Raw genomic sequence first — 23,270 nt, 5'->3', positions numbered from 1 at the left:
AAGCCATTTGTTTAATCTTTATTGTGTAATGAAACAACCCCAAGCTTTAATTTGTTTAAAACAAAATCTATTTTATTTTCATGTGTTCTGTGGCTTTGGTGTTCAGGCAGAGCTCAGAGGGGACAGATCACCTCTGCTCCACATGGTAACTGGGATAGCTCAGTTGGAGTCAGAGGATCCAAGATGATGTCACCCCAGGTCTGAGAACTTGATACTGGCCATTGGCTGGGGTCCTTTAATTCTCTTCCAAATGACTCCTTTATTTTACCACATACTCTCTCATTATTCAGTACTCTAACCCAGACTCTTCCTTACTTGATTGTTGGTTTCAAAGGTGAAAAAAAAAAGCTACAAGAGCTCTAAAGACCCAGACCCAGAAATCTTATATCATTCCTTCTGCCACATTCTGCTGCCACATTAACTCTGTGACTTGGTGAAAGCAAGTCACAGAGTTAACCCAGATTCAAGGACAGGGGTAATGGACTCTACCTCTTGATGAAACATTGGTATGCATGCACAGGCTAAGAAGGAATTTTCTGTGGCCCTCTTGCAGACAGAATACTATATAGTGTCCTGTTTTTCAAATCATTTTCTTTGATGAAGTCCGAACCTTTCTCACAGATTATCTTCCCTTCTTTAAATACAGAGCATTTATTATTTATATGTCTTTCAGAAATCAGTAATATACTGCCTAGTGGAACTTATTGTAGGTTTTTCTTTTATAAAAAAAATATTTCCTGATTGGCCACTTCAAAAATATCAAAAACTCTTGGAGGTGAAAGGTGATATTCTGCACTTGTGTTATCCAATAACACAAGTGCAGCAGGTGTTTAATACATAGCTACCTTCCTGATTAATAAATATCGAGTGATGGAAGAATAACATGTTTACACTATGTAGAGTGTTGTATTAGAATACACTGAATTATTTATTGCTAAATCTCTTGCAGATTATTGTGATCAGTTAATCCTGACCTCTTTCAAATATCTCTGAGTTATCCTATACTTATCATATGTATGTGATTATAGCTAATAATCACCAATGGAAGCATATACAGGGAAACATTTAAAATTATTAATTTCAAAAGAGTAATTGGAAAAGTATATGTATCTACCAAAAATAACAACTTTTTAAAAATCTATGTTTGCATGTTTAAACATGCTTGATAATATGGGAACCCCAATTGTTCAAATATTTTCAATATTCTGCAATGAAATAAAAATTGTCTTCAAAGCTGGTAAGAATACTCAGAGATAAGAATACTCAGAGTGAATCATTTGGTGATCCACCATTATTCAGGAAACCCAAACATTGCATCCCCATATTGCACATAAGCACAGGCATCTGATTAAAAGGGAGCCAGAGAGAAAGAAATTACACTGATGTAAGCAAAGGTGCCATGTCAGCGTGGACATCAGATAAACTGAATGCCATGGCTGCTTTTACTGCTTAACAGGAGAGCTGTTTGGAAATGCTGAATGAGAAATTATTTCTTGTCCACCACAGGAATGAGTCTTGGTACATATCTGTCATGTAAAACAATAACAGAACTACAAAGGATACTATGAGAGATTCACTGATTTATCCCTCAACTAGCAATAAAACCTGCATGCTTCGAAATCCTGTCGTCAGTAAGATTTAACTTATTCTTTGAGAAAAATAAAACCTATTCGTTCATTCAACAGATATTCATTGTATGCGAACTGTGTAAGGGCTTGATATACCCCCGTAAATAACACAGGCAATGATCTCTGTCTTTGTGGAACTCACAGCTTAATAATTCCATCAGTTCTCCATTTATCACTATCAATAATATGCATTGGCTTTATGTACTTTTTAAATTGGTTTGCTCGTTTTATAAGAAACTATTCACAAAATAGACCCAATCGCTAGTAATAAAAGTCCCATACATGATTTGTAGGAAAACACTACAAAATTCATTTATATTGAAAACCATTTCATTTTTAGATGAAGATACTGATTCAAAAATGTTCTTACTTGAATATTCTTGAATGTTTTTACTAGGTCCTCAAATAGCCACTCCAATGTTCTTTAATTTTTCCTCACTCTTTAAAAAATTATCTTTTTTCCCTAATTGACTTAGTTATGAAATATATTAATAAAATCTAGCAATATCCATGTATATTAGCTATAAACTTTCTCATTCTATATGACAGAAACTCAATTTGAATACCTGAGGGAAGAAAGAGGATTTTTTAAATTTTTAAAATATTTTATTTATTTATCTTTAGAGGGGAAGGGAAGGAGAGAGGAAGAGAAATATCAATGTATGGTTGCCTCTCCTGAGTCTCCCACTGGGAACTGGCCTGCAACCTAGGCATGTGCCCTGACTGGGAATTGAACCATGATCGTGTAGTTCACAGACCCACGCTCAATCCACTGAGCTACACCAGCCAGGATGAAAGAGGATTTTATGTAAGGAAATTTCAACTTCTCAAGGGCCCCCAAAACAAATGGAGCTAACTACGGAACTCAGAGCCATTTGGGGCTGTCTCTATGCCTCTTGTTGTATTCTTCCTTGAACAAGTTTGTTGTTAATTGAGGTCAAAACAGCCTAGCAAGTTTGGGGACTAAACTACCTAGTTTCAAATCCTAGCTATTTCAATTGCCATCTGAGTGCAATTAAGCTCTTTAATTCTCTATTTCCTCATCTGTTAAAATCAGGATTGTTGTAGTATTTGCATGATAGGATTATCGCAAAAATAAATTAAATGACAGGTGGAGCTTGGCACAATGCCTATCTCATAGGAAGTCTTAAATGAAGGTGAACCATAATTATAAAATGAGAGATGTCAAGAGCTAAGCTAGGGAGCACTGAGCTAGCAGGTGTGGGAGCAGTTGATTAAGACAAGTCAAAATGAGAATAACAATCAAGCCTTTATTTACATACTGCCACTGGAAAAGCAAGCCTAGAGAAAAGGTCCAGGCTCCCCACAAGAATGGCACCAGACAAGGGTCAGTTGTATCAATACAGATGGGGGGAATCGTCTCATGGCTGGAGGGAAACCTGATCAAAATATTCCTTCAGTTTTATGGACCTTGGGGCTGGGTGGGGAGGAATAAGAGAAGGGATAGGAATGGAGAAACACTAAGTATGAAGATAGATTAAAGTGTCCTCAAGGTTACCTGCTCTTATGAACTCTTCAAGGAGGCTTTGGCCAGGGCCCTAGTAGCTCTGGAGGCTCCTGGGCTCAGCATGCTGATATTTCATAAAAGCCCCCAAAGTTCTTCACCACAACTTAGTTTCACCGGCCTTGAAGGTAAAACCATTGCAATTGTCCATGTCAGGCCAAACACACACACACACACACACACACTCATCAGTTTTGGACCAGGAGGCTGGGTCTTCAAGAGTATTCTATTATCTTGAGAGGGCTTTCTCCTAGATGGGTAACACTTCATTCTCAAAAGTTTCTATTTTATGGATATTTTTTGGTTTTCTTTCTAGTGAATTAGTATAGATACAAGCCTTAAAATGAGGCCTGGAATGTAGGAAGAACCTGACATAGATTACATAGTACTCAACTTCTTACTATTGCTATGTTGCTGTCATATAATTGTTTGAATTAGTGTTCTAATGTGACAGCTTCATTCTCTACAGAGTAGGTAATATCATCATTCCTCATACTGAAGACTTTCATAAAACATTTCTTGATCTTTATTACACAGATATGTAGGAAAGATCGCAAGAAGATTTTTATAATACCCCTTCTGCACTCAGGAGGAATGAGAGTTGCTAATTTACATTCCAAATTTTAAAAAAATTAAAAAGCTCACCTCTTAGCTAGCAGCACAGTGTCTTATTGAGAACTTCTTGTAAGGAATCATTTTAATAGAAAAAATCACTACAAGGCCCTGGCTGGCGTAGCTCAGTGGATTGAGCGCGGGCCTGCAAACCACACAATCGCGGTTCGATTCCCAGTCAGGGCACATGCCTGGGTTGCAGTCCTGTTCCCGGTTCCCGGCAGGGGATGCATGAGAGGCAACCATACATTGATATTTATTGATACTTCTCTCTCTCTCTCTCTTTCTCTCTCTCTCTCTCTTTCCCTCCTTCCCTTCCCCTCTAAGATAAATACATAAGATCTTTAAAAAAAAAGAAAAAATCACTACAAGATATGTTTCTTGCTTAAAAATCACCTAAATTTGTTAAGTATTCAATGAAAATTGAAGCCCTACTTTGTGATAGGAATTATGTATTTATTAAAGGGAGAGACAAGATGATAATTTTTTCTTACTCCCTTGGAAAGTGACAGATAACTAGTGCAATAAATATTAATCATATAAATATAGAATAAAATATGACTGTGATATTATTATAAAAGAGAGGAACATGATTCAGTATTGAAGTGACATGAGCTACCCTAGGATAGGGACACATGGTCAGGGAAGTTTACCCTGAGCTATTGATGTTTACATTGAAATTTGAAGGATGAGTTAAAGTGAATTAAGTAATTTATTGAATAATTGCAAGTGTTTAAGATTCTGCCAATCAAGGGAAACTATGTTTTTAAGATCATTGGCTTTTAGTGGAACTCAAATCAATGATTTAGAGCAGAAGAAAGAAGTATTCAACCAGAAGAATGAAGAAATGAGAACTCAAAAAAAATGAGGAAACGCTTAGGAATCTTTGGGACAACTTTAAACATTCAAACATCTGAATTATAGGGGGCCAGAAGGAGAAAAGGAAGAGCAAGAAATTGAAAACTTATTTGAAAAAAAATGAAGTAGGAGAACTTCCCCAATCTAGCAAAGGAAATAGACATGCAAGTCCAGAAAACTAAGAGAGTCCCAAAGAAGTTGGACCCAAGGAAGCACACACCAAGGCACATCATAATTACATTAACCAAGATGAAAGATAAGGAGAGAATCTTAAAAACAAAAAGCAAAAGGAGACAGTTCCCTTTTCGGCAGACTATCAGCCAATTTCTCAAAAGAAACCTTCCAGGCAAGAAGTGGCTGGAAAGAAGTATTCAAAGTCATGAAAGGCAAGGACTACTGGTACATCCAAGATTACTCTATTCAGCAAAGTTACCACTTAGAATGGAAGGGCAGATAAAGTGCTTCCTGGATAAGGTCAAGTTAAAGAAGTTCATCATCACCAAATCCTTACTATATGAAATGTTAAAGGTACTCATCTAAGAAAAATAAGAAGATCAAAACTACTATGAACAGTAAAATAACAACAAACTCACAACTGTCAACAATGGGACCCCCAAACAAAACAAAAACAAAGGAAGCAAACTGGAACAGGAACAGAATCACAGAAATGGAGATCACATGGAGGGTTATCAGTGAGGAGTGGGAAGGGGGAGAACACATGAAAATGTATAGGAAATTAGAAGCATAAATGGTAGGTAGAAAATAGACAGGGGGAGGTTAAGAATAGTATATGGAATGGAGAAACTAAAGAACTTACATGTATAACCCATGGACATGAACTTTGAGGGGACTGCTGGTGGGAGGTGGGGTGCAGGGCAGAGGGGGATAAAGGGGAGAAAAAATGGAACAACTATAATAGCATAAGAAGATATATTAAAAATTAAATCACTGGTTTTCAAATTTGGCTATAATTTAGAATCATCTCGAAGGTAGAGTTAAGCGAATTCTGGAGAAATTTTTTAAAGGAACTGAAATTTATAGAAGGCCAATGAATTAGAAGTTAAGTGGTAAACTGACTTCTTGGTTTCTGGTTAGTGGGACTGGATAGATGGTAGGGAGTAGACTCTGAGCTTCATCTTTTAGATATTTGAGGTGCCTTTGAGATATCTAAGCAGAGGTGTTGCAGAGAATAGAATATAAGGAAAATTCTGGTGTTGAGATTTTTAGATTGGAACAAAAAAACTAAAGTGCAATAGAGATAATTTATATTAAACATTGTAAATTAATAGCAACCTTTTAAATTTCATTAAAATAATTATTTTCCTTATACAAAACACTGTAATAGGTATGACACACGCAAAAATGATTAAAATGATTCCAAAATTAAGAGCTACAACTTTAGAAGCATGCTCCATCACTAAAATAAATGACTCCAGATGGTCAGTCCGAGCAACCAACAGAATACTGTTATTGTAGGAGTAACAATAATGAACACCTCTTTAGTTCTCATGACCAAGAACATATCTAAACACTTGACATATATTGTCAATTGACATTCCCACCAACCCTGTGAGGAAGTCACTGTCACTATTCCCATTTGAAAGGTGAGAAAATTTGAGGCCCAACATCACAGACACAGCAGTGTCAGAACTAAGTAGTCTGGTTTTGGGGTTTCTGGATTTAACCACTATGATATATTGCCTCTAAATAATAGTAATAGTAATTTTACACCATTAATTATTTTAAAAGAAGAGAAAATGTATAATAATGTTAGAATATCATTAAATCAGGTAAATACCAGGTGATGTCTGAGAGAGGCCACTATGGCTACATAGAACAACTTTGAGCTATTTCCGTATGTGTATATGGCTTCTCATGTTCATAGTCTTTATTTGTGGAAATCACCTAAGTTCATCTTGTTGTAAATAAGGTTTTACATACCGCAGAAGGTCTTTTCAGCAGCAATACGGGGAAATATAAATGGTCAAAACAGGGGATATTTATTTTGACTCTCAAAGACATTTTATCCTGAAGAAACCCAAGTGCTAAGGCTGTTCTACATAATCTAAAGAACAACCACTACTTCATGGTAATGACCAAGCTGTAGGAATAGAAACTTAGGAGGAAATTTCCCCTAGGGAGTGAGTTTTACCAACTGAACTTATTTTGCAGGTGGAAATTCCATACAGAAAATTATTATTGGAGGGATTACTGGCACACTGCATTCCTATAATATCAGGAAGGAAAACATTCCAATTTAACTCCATAAAACTGTTTTAGAGTCAACCTGCCATGTTTTTTTTAACTTTTAATCCATCACAGCACTAATATCTACCTAATAAAAGCTGTATATTTCTAACTGATTCACTTTCAGCTACGTTGCCTACGCCTTTGTTGTTTCCTCTTCTCCTTGGAAGGCTTAGAAAGCCAATAAAGGGAAAATAGTGGCTGGCAGCACCTCAGCCCAGTGGATATTTTGTGTCCTGCCGATGGAGATTTGGCACTACAACTCAGCTTCATTGGTTCCATATGATACAAGCTATAAATGTAGGGATTTCCATTTGGTATCCAATTAAGAGCTCTCTTGACTCCTGTTATTAAAGCCAACATGCTACTGAGCGTAAAATTAAACTTGAACAGTTCGGCTCCTTTTGACATTGTAACACTGCCTGAAAAATAGGAAGGTAAGTCAAACATCATCCTTTAAAGACCATAGACAAATGAAAAGTGAAAACATTGAGGGCAAAAGTAAATATTTAAAACTTGGGTATTATATTAATGACATAACATATAATATGAGGTAGGAATGTACTACTATTCTCAGGCAAATACATCAACCAGTTAGCTGAACACAAGACATTACATTGATTTTAACAGAAAGCTACAAGATTATTATTGCTAAAGCTCCAATGAAGGAAATAATTAAAGCATTAAGCATTTTTAAGCTTCTAAGATGACTTTGAGCAATAACCAGAAAATACTAAAGGAAATCGATATATGGTAATTGAAGGGAAATTGAATTACTTTTTATTTTTGCAGCCCTTCTAAATTTTGTCTAGACTGCCAGACCATGGAAGATAGTGAGTCTTCTTTTGCCATCAGCGTTATGACTTTCTGTAAATCTCAGGTACTGCAAGGGCCAGTTTTATTATTATTTACTTTGAAAGGAGATTTTCTGCACTTTCTTTATTAGCCTCTGGTCTTATTTTTTTTTTTAAAAAAAAAGACAGATTGAAAAGCAAAAACACAACCAGACAAAAAAGGACTTTCTCCCCATAGCCAGAGAAGCCAAGTTAATGAAATTTCAAACAATGTAACCAGAGAAGTTGTTAAATGAGCCTCACACTTGAATCTAAGTGAAATTCTAGTTTTTATCGAATACTATGCCTGTCAATCTTGCGGTGCTGCAAGGGATATGACCCATCGTAGATACAAATTCAAATTGGATCTATATTAATTCATTTTTATTGCTTATTATTTGAAGAGTTATTATAATCAAACAGAATAGCTTGAGGTGAGCACGTGGGTAATGAATGGTTATGAACAGAAATTAAACAAACTTAACACCTCAGAAATCTTTCAAAATGATGGAGAAACATAAACTTCATCTTTCATGTTTGGTATACATTTTGAGAGGCACCCACAGGCTTTAGGGTACATGAAATGGGTGCCATGCTTATCTCTAGTAAGTTGGTCACACAAAGGAGAGATTTAGAATCTTTTGTCCACTGCCTTTTTCTACGACTTTCCTTAATTTACTCCCTGCCTCTTGACTCTTTGAGTGGATAAAAGACAAAACAATGGAAGAAGCAGAACCTCTGGACCCTCAGTTGCTCCTTCTGTGAAATGGTAATGAGGCCTTTTCCCTGGGGTGGTTTTTAAGAGTAATTAATGTAAGTAAAGCTCTATGCACTTGTAAATGTGATAATAACTTTTACAAAAATAATGACACTGATATCTGATGATGATGATGATTTTGCCTTTAGAACTCTATTAACAAAATGTGATTTCACTAGCTATTATATTGAACCAGCTTTTAAAGTTCTAAATCTCAGTGTCCTTGACTATAAGAATAACTTCTCTACTTAACCTTAAATACATCTTGTTGATGAACAGTCTTTAAACTGTAAAGCAGCACCACATTTTTTAAAAATTGAATCCACACTTTAAAAAGCACTAGTTTAAGTCTTAGTTTCCTTTCTTAGCAGATATGTGACCTTAGTTGATTAGTTTCTGTACTTATAATGTAACAATGATAATAGCATCTTTTAATAAACTTTATTTTGAGGCTTAAATGAGATCATGTATTAAGAGTTCAGTACCATGATGACATATAGAAAGTATTTTTAAAAACTGTTCTATTCAATATAAGAAAGAAATATTAATTTACTTTTTTATTTTTTGTAGATAGAATTGGTCTTTTTTATTTTATGTATTTATTTTATTTTTATTTTTTCAAGATTTTATTTAGTTATCTTTAGAGAGGAAGGGAAGGAGAGACAGAGAGAAATATCAATGTACGGTTGCTTCTTGTGAGTCCCCTGCTGGGAACTGTCCTGCAACCCAGGCATGTGCCCTGACTGGGAATCGAACCACGATCGTGTGGTTTGTAGGCCCGCGCTCAATCCACTGAGCTACATCAGCCAGGGCTATTTTATGTATTTATTTTAAATTATATTTTATTGATAATGCTATTACAGTTGTCCCCTTTGCTCTGCTCTACCTAGACCCTGCCTTGTTCCCTCAGGCAATCCCCACACTGATGTCCACATCCAGGGATCATGCATGTGTGTTCTTTGGCTACTCTGTTTCCTATGCTGTCATTTACATTCCTGTGACTACTATGCAACTACTAATTTGTATTTCTTAATCTCTTCACATTTTTTACCTATCCTCACAATGCCCTGCCACTGGCAACCATCAAAACATTCTCTGTATTACGACTTTGTTTCTATTCTGTTTGTTTATTTTGTTATTTAGATTCAGTCGTTGAAATATATGTATTTGTTGTTCTATTACTGTTCATTTTTTATCCTTTCCTTCTTCTTAAAGAAGGCCCTTTAAAATTTTATATAATGCTAATTTTGTGGTGATGAGCTACTTTAGGGTTTTTTTTTTGTTTTTGTTTTTTTGGTGTGGGAAGCTTTTTATCTGCCCTTTGATTCTTTCTTTGTTTTAAAGATTTTTTAAAGTAATTTATTTTGAGACAGAGAGGAAGGTAGGGAGAAATAGAGGCAGAAAAACATCAATGTGTGGTTGCTTCTCATGTGCTCCCAACTGGGGACCTGGCCCCCAACCCAAGTAGGTGCTACGACTGGGAATTGAACCAGTGACCCTTTGGTTCACAGGCCAGGTCTCAATCCACTATGACATACAGCCAGGGCTGTCCTTTAATTCAAAATGATAGCTTTATTTGGTAGTGTAACCTTGGTTGTAGGTCCTTGCTCTTCATCACTTTGAATATTTCTTGCTAATCCCTTCTAGCCTGCAAAGTTTCTTTTGAGAAATCAGATAGAAGTGTTATGAGGGCTCCCTTGTGGGTTACTAACTGTTTTTCTCTTGATGCTTTTAAGGTTCTCTTTTTGCCTTTAACCTTTGCCATTTTAATTATGATGTGTCTTGGGGTCAGCCTCTTTGTGTTCATCTTGCTTAGGACTCTCTGCACTTCCTGGGCTTGCATATCTACTTCCTTCACCAAGTTAGGGGAATTTCTATCATTTTTTCCAACAGGTTTCTAATTTCTTGCTCTCTCTCTTCTCCTTCTGGCATCCCCATGATGTGAATGTTGTTGGTACACTTGAAATTGTCCCAAAGGCACCTTACATCATTCTCATTTTTTTGGATTCTTTTCTTCTCTTGCTGCTCTGACTAAATGTTTTTTCTTCCTTATGATCCAAATTATTGATTTGATTCTTGGCTTCATCCACTCTACTGTTGATTCCCTATAAATTGTTCTTTATTTTAATTAGTGTATCCTTCATTTCTGACTGGCTATTTTTATGGATTCATGCCCCCTTTTTTATGCTATTGAGGTCCTCACTAAGTTCCTTGAGCATCTTTATAACCAGTGTTTTGAACTCTGCATCCAGTAGCTTGCTTGTCTCCATTTAGTTTAGTATTATTTTCTGGAGTTTTGTTCTCTTCTTTCATTTGGGCAATGTTTCTTTGTCTCCTCATTTTGGCAGGCTCCCTGTGTTTGTTTCACATATTATGTAGAGCTTCTACATCTCCTTGGCTTGGTACAGTGGCCTAATGTAGTAGGTGCCCTGTAGGGTCCAAAGGCACATTTTCTTCTATTACCCAGACTGAGTACTTAAATGTGGCCCCTGTGTGGGCTGTGTACACTCTCCTGTTATAGTCAAGCCTAAATTACTGTTGGCACATACAGGGTCAGCCACTGCCTGTGCTCTGTCCCACATCACACAGCATAAGCTACAAAACAATCTGCAGATGTCTGCTACTTGTGCTGGGCTTGGAGGTGCCAGGCGAGGTGAAGCTGTGAACCAAGGCCAGCTGCTGCTAGTGCCAGGCCCAGGGTAACTTAGTGAGAGGTACAGGGCTCACTGAAGCCAGACGCTGCTTGTCTGACATAATTTAGAAAGTCTGAAGCATGAGCCAAGACAAGCTATTCATATTGAAAAGCCACTGGAAACAGCTCAGGTGAGCCCAAAAGTTCGGTGATGCAAGGCATGAGGAAATTACCAGGGTGGGACAAACAGTGTAAGCCAGGTTGATGAAGTTACAGATATGGTACCTTCCTGTCAGCTCTGTGGCTCTGTGAGGGGAGGGCTCCCCAGAAAAGGAACATTGGCCTTTGCCAGCATTTCTGTCTGGAAGAAAGCTGCCCTTTAGCTCTCCCACTGGTGCTGTACAGTTCAGTTTGTTCACATTCTCTGATGCCTTTCAATCCGTTGCCCCCATGCTGGAACTCTGAGGCAGTATGTCTAAGTAAGTATGTCTAAGTAAGGCAGAAAAACATCAATGTGTGGTTGCTTCTCACGTGCTCCCAACTGGGGACCTTAGCTGTTTAAGAGGATCTGCCAGGGAACCCAGCAGTTTCTGTCTTCTACAGCCTCAATCCCCACTGGTTTTTACAGCCATAAGTTACAGTGACTTCTCTTCCTGGCACTGGAATCCTGGGCTGGAAGACCTGGTGTGAGGCCAGGACACTTCATAACTGATATATCCCTCCCAAATTTTGTCTGCTGCATGTGAGTGTTGGACTTGCCCTTCCATGCTCCACCCCTCCTACCAGTCACACTGTAGTTTCTTCTTTAATTCCATAGCTGTAGAACTTCCATTCAGCTCAATTTCTGATGTTCCTGAATGATGGTTGTTCTATAGTTTAGTTGTAACTTTGATGTGGTTGTGCAAGAAAGCAAGCTTTGTTTACCTATGTCTCCATCTTGACTGGAAGTCCTATTTTTTTATATATGTTTTCTTATGCCCACTGTTGATATGTGATGATTAGATATATTTTATTTCTACTTTTCCAGAGATTTTGTGTCTTATACTTTCTTTACCTTAAAATTCAGTCTCTGAAAATCCCAGTTCATGTGGTCCACAGCTAACATTCAAGTAACATTAAGTATTAGAGTTCACGCATATGAAGAACTAAGTTAAGTGAAAGGAATTACCAATCCTAAAATATAGGCTGCTGTTAATAAGAACAGGAATAACTTCACAAATGCTATAATCAAAAGACATATGAGTCTGATATAGAAAAAGAAAGGAAAAAAAGAGAAGGGGGGAAGGAGGAAGAAAATAGAAAGATGAAAAACTTTATCAAGCCATTAAGCAAAGGAGAAAATTATATCTTTTATGTGAGAGAATTTGGCCAAACACTAAAATATATAAGTACCTCATATCAATTTATTTACTTGCCAACCATGAACATATTTGATATTAAAAATAAAACTTCAAGGAAGGACATTGATTGGCTTGGGTCACATGAACAATCATTAAAGTTGCTAAACCAAGAAGCTATAATTATGAAAAAATTGGATCATTTGGAACACTTGTCTACGTACAAAAAAAAAAAGAAAGAAAGAAAGCAATTCCCCAAAGGACTAAAGAAAGGGGTGGTTCATAAAGATAAGGCCACTGGAAAATCAACATAAATAGAATAAAAAAGAGAGGAGAAACATAATGTATGGTACAAATAATGTTTAAGTTATTGTCCTGGCTTGAAGACAAGATAGATCTACTTGCTCTACCTACTCCAGTAGGTAGTTTTTCATTATTGTTATTTCAAACCCCCCAATACTACAGCACTTTAGAAATTTTAAACCATTAGCTATATTCAGTTATCTTAAAGGGAGAACAGAATTAAGAAGAAGGTGGAGACCATATATTTTAAAATGTTTCTCCATAGCATCATTGAAACAAACTGCTCAGCAAATTTTATTTATTCCAGCAGTAAATATTTTAGCTAGTTGTTACACCAGAATATTATGGTCAGGTTGACAATAATAGATGTCATTTATTTAGGCAAAATTGACAATAAGTTTACCAAACTTAAAAATAAAAACACTCAATCTGAAAAAATGAGCTCTGTGTTTACTTTGGCAGCTTAGACATATTTATCATGAACAAAATGAAGTAGCAAAAGCTATTCATTCAGCTAAGAATCAAGTAATATAATTGTTAAATGGATAGCACATTGGAAATTTAGCCCCTGTACTAATACTGTAGATCACTTTTTCACTATTTGGCTTAGGAAAATAAAAATCTTTAAAAAGTCATTAGAAAAAATTCACTTCAAGCAATGTAATTGAGGATAGACTTCGGTTGACCTCAGAAGAGAAGAAAGCTCAAAAGAAATTTCATAAGGTTTTAGCTTTGACAAGAGGACTACAATATCTCTGATTAAATTAGACTTTTAACACATTTGGATTTGCTAATTGGATCTAAGTTCTAATTAGACTTTTTATGTAACAGAGTGACACATCATTGCATAAATTTAATGTGCTTTTACAGTTGAAACCAATGATTAGCAGCCTTTTCCAAATTATTTTCATAAGAAAAAAGCTAGCTTTTTATGTATATTGTAACATCCCTTCTCTTACCATACACAGGGTGGGAGAAAAGTGGGTTTACATTTGGGAATGTGCAAAACAGAATCTATTCTCGTATTATTGTTTATTAATTATTGTGTTATTTTCCACACGAACAACTGTAAACCTACTTTTGCCTCACATTGTATTATGGATACTTTAGTTTTCTTAGTTAAAGTCCTTTGGGGAAACTCAAAGAGAAGCCAAGCTTTAATAGGAAGCACCTGAATCACTTGTTTGTGAGGGATACTTGTCAGTGTGTCGATGACTTTGGAAGCCACAAACAAAATGCAACACAAAGAAATAAATCACAGTCTGTAGGAGGAAGCAGCACAAATAACTATGTGCCCTCATAAACCATTCACTTAACCAAAACATTCTCTGAATGTGACTGAAGGCTTTGTCATGTTTTTTAAGCTGGCAAATGTGGAATAGGATCGCAAATGTGAAGGCTCATGGATCTGGTGTCAGGATTAATAGCATGACATTTCTCCCCACGATACACATTATAGCATTCCCTTTTCAGCTTTGCTTCTTGAGCAGTTATCTGCTAATTCAAGTCACAGCACCTCCTTTTCTCATTATTTCTGAATTGAGAGTCATCCATTTTTATGCTTTGTGATTTATAGGTAGTAATTTTAAAACTGGTAGTCATAGGATTTGGATATTACAAGAGATAAGAACTACATGAAGATGTAAAATTAAACCAGTGTTTTGAAGAGTAAAAAGCAGTGAATCATGACAAGACTTTAAGGAAAAGACTGTTGCCAAAATTATCCAAGTTAAATATTGGCACTGACAAAAAAGGGCAAATTATATTGTCTATGTAGTGTGAATATTTGAAATCAACAAAGCCATATACATGATTTTTCTTTAGATAAAAGCAGTAATCCTTCCCAATAAAAGCAGTGTAACATCTAATTGAAATTGTAAAAACATCTAACTTACGCAACAATCAATATGTTAAAGCAAGCATCATGCTAGAATTATATGCACTATTATTCTTGTAATTAGTGCATTCCTGGGACTGTGTTATTGGTGTATTTATAACTTCTCATTAAGTTGGATGTCCACGGCCAGTCTCCTAAAGCATTTCAGGTACTGTCATATGCCATGCAATGATATTTAAGAGCAGCAAATAGTGTTTTTGATTGCTCATTTGCGAGTAAAAAAGAAAATTTGCACAGGGCCCTTTTTGCACAGGGCGATTTCAAGTTTTATCACACAGTTCTCTGGAAGGTCTGTCCATAGGTGATTGGACTGCTCCTGTGGCATAAAAGTGATGATGCTGTTTCATCTTTCAGCTTGGCTGCTGGAACCCAGTCACTGGGCTGAATGGGTCACTGACTGACAAGAAACTGGAGAATAACATGCGTGGAGTGGTTCTCCGTGTGGTGACTGTTCTGGTAAGTGTGATCTGAGCCTGTGGATTGGGCTTCTACAGGTTACTTTATTCTTTATGTTTTATTAACTGATGCAATCATCTTAAATGAGCTTTAGCAAATCCTGACTATGTTCTTTCTAAGATATTTTTAATGATTATATTTTCCAGCCTTCAATTTATGTCCATCCAGATTAGATTTTGCAGGCTTTTCTTTTAATTACAGTGCTTTTGTCAGTAACTCTTAGAAATTTTAGGCTGGGATTTCCTCCTTTTACAAGCGTCCTACACGTGATAAAGTGAAGGCATCCCTCAGGCATTCTCTCACTGAAAGCCTAGGCCTGCAGGATCCACAAGTGTAGAGAACTGGGCCAAATAAAGGTAAATTTGATTCAGGTTGTACATTCAGTGATACTTAAACTTCAGCAATAAACAAAGCCAATACTTTTCCAATAAGGCCCTACTTCAAAGGAAAGACCATCCATTTGTTTAACACATAATTATTGAGTGTAAAATGTATTTCAAGCTCAGTGCTGATTACTGGGGAAGCTGGTGAAAAAACAAATGTGATTTTTCTATATCTCTTATTATCTAGTGATTCTGTGAATATTAAATAGGTTATACTTATGAAACCTATATTGCAATTCCATTTACTTGTTAGAAAATACAAAATAGTGATTTTTATTAATTTATATATTATCTCATAATAAACCTGAAATATTAACAGAAATATTCTTAAACAGTAAGATACTCAAATGGGTACTGTCTAAATAATCATAAAGCATGAAGACACTCTTCCTAGCTATTTCAGTGCATTGGCCTAGTGCTACTTTATAGTTCATTTTGAAACTAATAGTCATAGTTCTTTATTTTCCTTCAAGAAACTGTCCTTTTTTAAAAATTTGAAAAAGTATTTTTATAAACTAAAAAATAAATTGCAGAATTAGTAAACAGGAGAAACAAAGTCTTTTTTATATGTTAATGCTAATTGGATGTTTACCAAAGTTTAAAATAGCATTGGCTGACCTCTGTATAGTGTTTAACACAAATTAAGTAGATTCAATATAATTTAATGGTATAAAAATATTTGTGAGGCCTTGGGTGATGTAGCTTAGTGGATTGAGCATGGGCTGTGAATCGGAGGGCCAGAGGGTTGCCAGTTTGATTCTTAGTGAGGGCACACATCTGGGTTGCAGGCCAGGTCCCCGGTAGGTGGTACACGAGAGGCAACCACACATGGATAGTTCTCGCCTCCTCTTTCTCCCCTTCCTCCTCTCTAAAACTAAATAAATAAAATATTTAAAAAATATGTGACATTCTCCATAAAATGAATTACAAATGACTAGTTTATCACCCCCCTTATTGATGCCTATAATTTATTACTAGTTATTGTTTCAATATGATTTTCAATTTTTGAAAAATAATTATATTATGAACAAATCCAAACTTAAAAGTAAAGGTGCTCTTGTATATATGGACCCAAGGGTATAAATATGCACTTACACTGATGTTATAATATTGAAAAAAAGACATTTAAAATGCAGTAAAGTACTAAGTCTCTTCTTTAGTGATTAATGTGAAAACTCAAGTGACAATTGCAATAAAAGATAACATATGTGCTCTGCTTTTGTCTTCAGGTTCATATTTTAAGGCTAGTTAACCTCATTTAGTCATTAAACAAATATTTATTTAGTACTTGCCATATGATAAACTTTGTAAATGAGATAAGATGAATAATACACATATCTATTGTATTATTTGTCTTGTAGGTATATTCATACCTCAAAGTATTCATAGATCTGGTTGGGGAGAAGCACATATAACAAAAAACCTAAGATGTATTAAATATATACTGTGTGCCAGATACTCTACTAGTTGGTTTACATATATAACTTTATACAATCCTCACAGTATTTCTAATAAATAGGTAGCATTCGAATCCCAAGACTTTGGTAGAGGCAAGTGAGACATGCAGATATTAAAAAAAAAACATAAATGTGAAGGATTACAACAGAGAGTCTGTAGCAGAGAGAGGTGGGATTCAAATCCAAGAAATCTGACTTCAGACCCTGTAACCTCTTTCCTCTTAACATTACATTACACTCTTCGTAGTCCTACGGTGATAACTCTGAGAGTTGAAGTATTTATAGGATATCACTTGATTTGAGTGTTCAAAGTATTTAACTCAATATTGGGAAAGCTTCATAAAACCAATCATTTTAAATTCTTTTCCAGGTTGAATAAAGCTATTGTTATTTGTACATAAAATGATATTGTTTCACGCCGTGTTAATGCTTACATGCCTGAGTCTCACCTTAATGACTCATAATGGTCTGTTTCCTGCAAACTCAGCCCTGCACAGACCCTAATTATGGTTGTTGGGTAGAAGTATAGGAATAGTCTGTTTCACATGAGTCCTCTGTGATGCAATATGTATTTGTCAATTGAATGTCCAGTTGAGTAAAAGATTGTTACACCTATTACACTCCCACAGTATACAGCCATTGTACTTAATCTTGCAGGCCTCCTGTTTCTTCCTGTAATTGCTACTTGAATGGAAACCAGGCATGACCTTCTTAATCATCCCTACAAACACCTTTGAGATCTAGCTGTACCTTATATGGTTTTGGAAGCTTCCACCCAACACTGAGAATCACCACTCTCCCCTCAACCCACCCGCCCACTCCAAAATTTTGATGCCCACTAAATTTGGAAAAAAACTCATATTTGGTCTATATTAGATTTCATTTAGCCACCCTCAAAACACCTTGAATTCCAACACTTAAGAAAGGGGGAACAGCAGGGAAGGACAGTGTGTAAAACCCATGCAGGGTGCTCTGTCAGCTGTGACTCTACCTGAGTCTAGCCCAAGGCCTGCACGTACACATACATACCCCGTTTACTTCTTAGGAGGTGCATGCTACCCATGACGCCCTTAAGATCTGAAACCCCCAATCCTATCACTGTTAATGATACTTCATTGACTTGTAGGAAGTAATCTAATATTTACCTTAAATTAAATGATTCGGTATTATATTACTTATGATACCAGGGGCAAATCAATGGTACACTCAAATGGTTAGTTGAGGAGAATTAAATAAAGTTTAGAAAATCAACAAAGGATGTTTAAACACCATGGCCTGGGTTCACAGCCAACCTGATTCCCCCCGATGTCTGATGGAGGAGTGGTGAGAGAGCAGTATTAACAGCTCAGACCTGCAATAGATGGAGCCATGGCATAAAAAGCAGGAAATAGTAACTGTGACCTTTGGTATAGAAAGAAGATAGAAAAAGATAATCCTCGCCCAAGACACAATCAGTTAATAAGAAAATGGGGAGAGTGGTTACCTCATTGACACTCCTCCTGACTTTTCATCTATTTTCATGGTCTCTAGTTGCAAATCCAACCATAAATGAAAGGACAAGAGGGCCAAAGTAATAAAGACCATAAAGGTCAACCTCCCCCCATCACAGACTAGGGCACTGAAGTACACAGTAGGTCTGAAGAGGAAAACAGAAAAACCAACATCAGAAACTATTATTTGAACAAACCCACTAAGAACTTTACATATGTTTAGGCCTTATATAAAATCTATAAAAGATATACTACTTACATCAGAAGAATAAAAATAAGGCACAAAAGAGTAAAGTAAATTTCCATGTCCTTATAATTAACAAGAGCCAGAGACAAATTTCAAGCATCGAGATCCTAATTCCAGAGGACATGTCCTTAGCTACTGTGATATTCTGCCTTTGAAATTAGAATGAACTTTTGTTAGATTTAAATTAAATATAATATAACTTTTGAGATTGTAAATGTTATTCGATTGGTCCCCTAGGCACATTTTTCTAAATGTCATCCATCACATAAAGATAACTTTATATTCAATCATCACCAAAACCACATCAATAAATGTCTTAGATATGGAGGAAAAGAAAGAATGAGTATAAACTCAGACTTAATGATCTTGGCCCTACTGTTAAATGCTTTGTTCCCACATTTGGTTTACTGGTCTCTACTTCTCCTTCCAAGTGGACCCAGTGTATCACTACAGGGCAGTTTGTGAGATTATTTTTTTTCCTTTTAACTTTCTAAGTGTACAAGTATGGAGAGCCATAAATGATGAATTACATCATTTAAAGTTTTTCATGGCAATTCACAAAACCTTGTTGGATGCATCCCTGAATTGTAAATATAATCATAATAATTGTGAATACCTATGAAAATAAAATGGAAGAAGTTGGCAGAAAGTGCAAAGAAAGGCAGGCTTGAGAAGCTATACTGCAAGAAGAGCAAGATATCTGAGAAACATAAGCTGGCACTAAGAAGGAGCTCACTGATTAATAATTCCTATTTGCTTGATTTGGTTTTTCTTCAAACAGATATATAACATCTCTAATAAAACATGGATTCACTCACAAACTCATGTAAGAAATCTTTATTATAACTCCTGGGTGCTTGGTGTATATACAAAACAGACAAAGTTATGACTTTTGGGAACTCATTCTAGTGGGATATCTTTTAGAGCTCTTGGAATATTTTTTTAATGCAGTCATTGTTTTACATTAAATGTACGGTACAGTAAGTATCCCTTTGCCTAAAACTACCATGAAAGAAATTAAATAATTCTGTATAATTATATAATCAGAAATTTGTGGGAAAACTGTGATAGTAATTTTTCTATATTTTATAAATTCAGAAACATAGTTATTCACATTTTAATATCCCAGAAATCTGGGTGCATCTTTATGTCTCCTTGATGTTATAATCAGCAGCATTTTTTAGTCTTTGTCAGTGGTAGGTAAAATGATTGTGCATCTCATAATTTAAAACATTTTAGATTAAATAATGTATGGGTGGTATTTTTACAAAATTAATTAAGTTAATGGATATTTCTGGAAAGTTGAATTCAACAAAACTGGGAAAGAAGCCACCATAAACATAGAGACTATTTTAAGAATACTTCCAAAAGAAAATAAATAACAGTAGGAAATAAAGCCAATTTTAAACAATGGGACAATAATAGCAATAAAAAATTACTTTCTAAACTGGAATTGTCACTGGAGTCATAAAAAGATAAAAGCAGAAAGCACACAAAGCAGCTTATTTAAACCAATTCCATATAAAGCAAAGTCCAAACTATGTGCTGAAAGAAAGATGTCTCCTTAACCAATTCACCATAGGGAGAGTATAGCAGGAAGATGACTACTGAGCTTTCATTTTAAGAAAAATTTCCTTTTTATAAAATATTCTCTATTATTAGTCTCACTTTTTGGAATTTCTTAAAGCAGCTCTTATTTTTGCATGAAAACTTACATGTTATCTGAGAGCATGGAAAAGTAAAACAATTATATAGTACACCCTAAACCATTAGCATTGACCCAGTAAATATTTATTGAACATATATTGTAATCTAAGCATTGTGCTAAATCCCAAAGAGAAAAGGATAAGGAAGATATAATTCTTGCTTTCAAAGAGTTCCTCAAAAACCATTTTTCAAAATTGTTAAGTTGTGTCTGTGAAAATAAGAACCCATGTGTGAAGGACTCAGAATTAAATACACTTTGAAGAAGCTGGGAAAGAGTGATAAAGTTGAGAAAGAGAAGGAGAGAGAGTGAGAGAGAACAAACACCAAAGTCTTTTTTGTGATCTTTATAGGTTTACAGGACTGTTTAATTTAATTTCTCATTCGGAACTCTCCTTTTTCTGCAATGCTTTTATTACTGTTAAACTCTTTCTCTAAACTATAAGTACCAATCAAATGCAGAGTTGGTTTTCACTTACAGTACCTGGAATATAAAGCAGGTCAAAAATATTTATTAAAGAAACACAAGTAAAATGTCTTGGTAACATGAAGTAGGGAGAGAGGCTGAAAGAGAAACAGAGAAAGAGAAAAGGAAAAAAGTAGGGAAAGGAGAAAAGAAATAAAGATCTCTATACATGATTACAAAAATATGAACAGGGATGGACACAAGACTATGCCTAAATAAGAAATCTTAGGATTCTCCATTCTTTGATTTCCATCCACTAAATCCAAATTTTCAAGATAGATAGCAAGTAATTATTCTATTATTAAATCTTTTGACCACATTTATATTAGAAAATTACTTAACCCCATTTACAATGTATTCAAATAACTATTTTAAGGAAAAAAATAGAAGTTTTAATTCAAAATATCAAGAATCATTAATTTACCAAATAAAAAAATCACATTTGAGGGGAAGTCACAAACACTATAGAGAAACATTCATATTCTCTCGGCTTTAGAAATAGTCATTGTTTTTTCTTTGTTTCACAATATTTTTATTTTATTTTTCTTTTTTTAAAGATTTTATTTATTTATCTTTTAGAGAGGAAGGGAAGGAGAGAAGGAGAGAAATATCAATGTATAGTTGCCTGTTGTGAGTCCCCTGCTGGGAACTGGCCTGCAACCCAGGCATGTGCCCTGACTGGGAATCGAACTGCGATTGTGTGGTTCGTAGGCCCAAGCTCAATCCACTGAGCTAAACCAGCCAGGGCTACTTTTATTTTCATGTAGACTGATATTTCATAATTCATGTCTGCCTATCTGTGGAAAGTGTAGAATTAGACAAAATCAGGAAAATGAAATAGGAGGGAAAGAGTAAATTAGAGTACGGTTTTCTATGTCATGATCTTTTAAGGAAACTGCAATTTAAATAGGAGAGAACCTACCTCTTCTCATAAATTTGACTTTTTTATGTTAAGAAACATTGTTTTTTATGTTAAGGAACATGTAGGCAACAATTTCTCAATTTGTACAATAATAAGTATGTATGAATGGTAAATATGGTAATTTATATATGTCAGTATAAGGTCAAGCAAGTATCTACTTTATTCTATACCATTTAAACAAAAAGGAAATTATATGCAACTAATTTTCTTATTGGAAGTACTTTAATCTACTTCATTTCTTTTTTTTCACCTAGACTCTTCTCCTCAATACACTCATATTAAAAGTGCTTTACATATACTGCAAAAAGTATTATATCTATAATCAAAAGATAGCAATTCAAGATTTATCTTTTCTACTTAACAGATCAGAGCTTATGGAAGCCAAGTAGTTGTTCTGAACCCCAATTTTTCTGTCTGTAAAAGAGGAATAATAAAGGTGGCCACCTGGGTTGTTGTGAGATTAAATTATGTGGCAGCTTTTAGTAAAGTGCAGAGTGTTTGTTATTACCTCTGAGCAGAAAAATGATGTGTAAATTAACTAAAGAAAAAAATGAGCATGACTGACTATAAAAGCATAATTAATCATTGTCATCAATCTTTAGGTTTTTGCAGGAAATTATTTAAAGAATCTAAAGCAGACAAGCCAACACAAATTGTATAGTCATGAGTTTTGGGCCCAATCACTGTTACCATAATTTGAAAACTTGCTAGTAAAAACCACAATAATGCCTATGCTAGTGAAGTCTGTGCTTCCTAGAGAAAAAAGTAAGCAGAAGTACCTAATACTGAAAAAAATATATAAACTATATAAATGTATAAATGTGTGTCAATTATATTGTCCGAAAGGAACTATGGTTTTAAACTAGATTGAAATAGATGTTATATGTTAATATATAACAAGGAAAATACTAATAATAATAGCCATGAAATTATGCTGTTATTGTGCTAAGTTTTTTCTAAGAACATTGTCCAAGTTGTTGCTACTTGGAGACTTTGAGCATTTTGAACCCCCACAGAGGTCCAAGGTTTCCTGAGTTCTCAGCCTTCAAGTCTCATTTACCCAGAGGCAAAACTGAGGGTGAGCAGAATAAGCTTGGTAAGAGGCTCTACTGGGAAGGCACAGACAGCAAGGAGATGGAAAGGGAGTTGATGGCAAGTGCGGGTAGCAGTGTCTGAAAAGGGCTCCTTTTCGAAAGTCAGTACATCAGAAAGTTCAGTTCAGAGCCCCAGGCAAGAGTTTCAACTGTGGCCAAAAAATTATCAGTGGATGTTATACAAAATAAACAGAAAGTTGCAATGAAATATGGTAAATATCATTTAATAACTACTAAATTTGAACTACACATTATAGCACTGTGGTTAAGAACACCATCCCTGGAGATGACCATTGCCACCATTCCACTTTTAGGTGGCAAGTGAAACATTCCCTACAAAACTGCAAATAACTAACTAAATAAATCATAACCAAAATTTAAAGTCTCTGGAAATTTCCCTAAGTGCATACAGAAAATTAATT

The 23,270-nt window shown here is 35.3% G+C and overlaps 1 protein-coding gene across 1 annotated transcript in view; it reads left to right on the top strand.

Moving 5' to 3' along the window:
* Positions 1–23,270, top strand: part of GRID2 (glutamate ionotropic receptor delta type subunit 2) — a 1,449,169-nt gene that overhangs the window by 1,056,475 nt on the left and 369,424 nt on the right. Inside the window, exon 9 of the mRNA XM_037046096.1 lies at positions 14,984–15,085. Within this exon, the coding sequence (XP_036901991.1) occupies positions 14,984–15,085 (102 nt within the window). The remainder of the gene's footprint in view (positions 1–14,983; positions 15,086–23,270) is intronic.

Source organism: Sturnira hondurensis, unplaced genomic scaffold (assembly GCF_014824575.4).
Source record: "Sturnira hondurensis isolate 20B ecotype Veracruz unplaced genomic scaffold, ASM1482457v3 Scaffold0004998, whole genome shotgun sequence".
Taxonomy (NCBI): domain Eukaryota; kingdom Metazoa; phylum Chordata; class Mammalia; order Chiroptera; family Phyllostomidae; genus Sturnira; species Sturnira hondurensis.
The sequence above is the reverse complement of the archived record's forward strand: the minus strand, read 5'-3'. Positions and strand labels throughout refer to the sequence as shown.